At 41.7% G+C, this 889-nt stretch overlaps 1 protein-coding gene across 1 annotated transcript in view; it reads left to right on the top strand.

The window, feature by feature from the left end:
• The window catches only part of LOC106474831 (arginine kinase-like), a 19972-nt gene that overhangs the window by 16911 nt on the left and 2172 nt on the right, over nucleotides 1-889 (top strand). The window contains exon 4 of the mRNA XM_022403133.1: nucleotides 10-97. Coding sequence (XP_022258841.1) covers nucleotides 10-97 — 88 coding nt within the window. The remainder of the gene's footprint in view (nucleotides 1-9; nucleotides 98-889) is intronic.

Genomic DNA, 889 nt, shown 5'->3' with positions numbered 1-889 from the left:
CTACTCTAGACCAGCTCAGGTAAGTCTCGTTACACGGGTCTACTCTAGACCAGCTCAGGTAAGTCTCGTTACACGGGTCTACTCTCGGCTAGTTCACGTAAGTCTCGTTACACGGGTCTACTCTCGGCTAGTTCACGTAAGTCTCGTTACACGGGTCTACTCTCGGCTAGTTCACGTAAGTCTCGTTACACGGGTCTACTCTCGGCTAGTTCACGTAAGTCTCGTTACACGGGTCTACTCTAGACCAGCTCACGTAAGTCTCGTTACACGGGTCTACTCTAGACCAGCTCACGTAAGTCTCGTTACACGGGTCTGCTCTAGACCAGCTCACGTAAGTCTCGTTACACGGGTCTGCTCTAGACCAGCCCACGTAAGTCTCGTTACACGGGTCTGCTCTAGACCAGCTCACGTAAGTCTCGTTACACGGGTCTGCTCTAGACCAGTTCTTGTAAAGTTTACACATACGCCGGATATAGAAAGAATGTCATAAAAATAACTAAATGTTCTTAGAATTAAAAACTGTTATTTTGAAGAATTATTTATATCCAGTTTTTTGTGACATATTAATTAATAAAAATAAGAAACCTGTTCCAGTATAAAGTATTAACATTCCAACTTTCCTTAATACTTAATGTAGACTGATTCCTAACGTACAAGTTACAGCTGTTCTAGGCTGTAAAGAAATCTTGTATAACGTGTAGACTGATTCCTAACGTACAAGTTACAACTGTTCTAGGTTGTAAACAACTCTTGTCTAACGTGTAGACTGATTCCTAACGTACAAGTTACAACTGTTCTAGGCTGTAAATAACTCTTGTCTAACGTGTAGACTGATTCCTAACGTACAAGTTACAACTGTTCTAGATGTAAACAACTCTTGTCTAAAGTG

The sequence above is a fragment of the Limulus polyphemus genome, unplaced genomic scaffold (assembly GCF_000517525.1).
Source record: "Limulus polyphemus unplaced genomic scaffold, Limulus_polyphemus-2.1.2 Scaffold7741, whole genome shotgun sequence".
In the NCBI taxonomy this organism is placed as follows: domain Eukaryota; kingdom Metazoa; phylum Arthropoda; class Merostomata; order Xiphosura; family Limulidae; genus Limulus; species Limulus polyphemus.
This window is presented reverse-complemented; position numbering and strand designations above follow the sequence as displayed.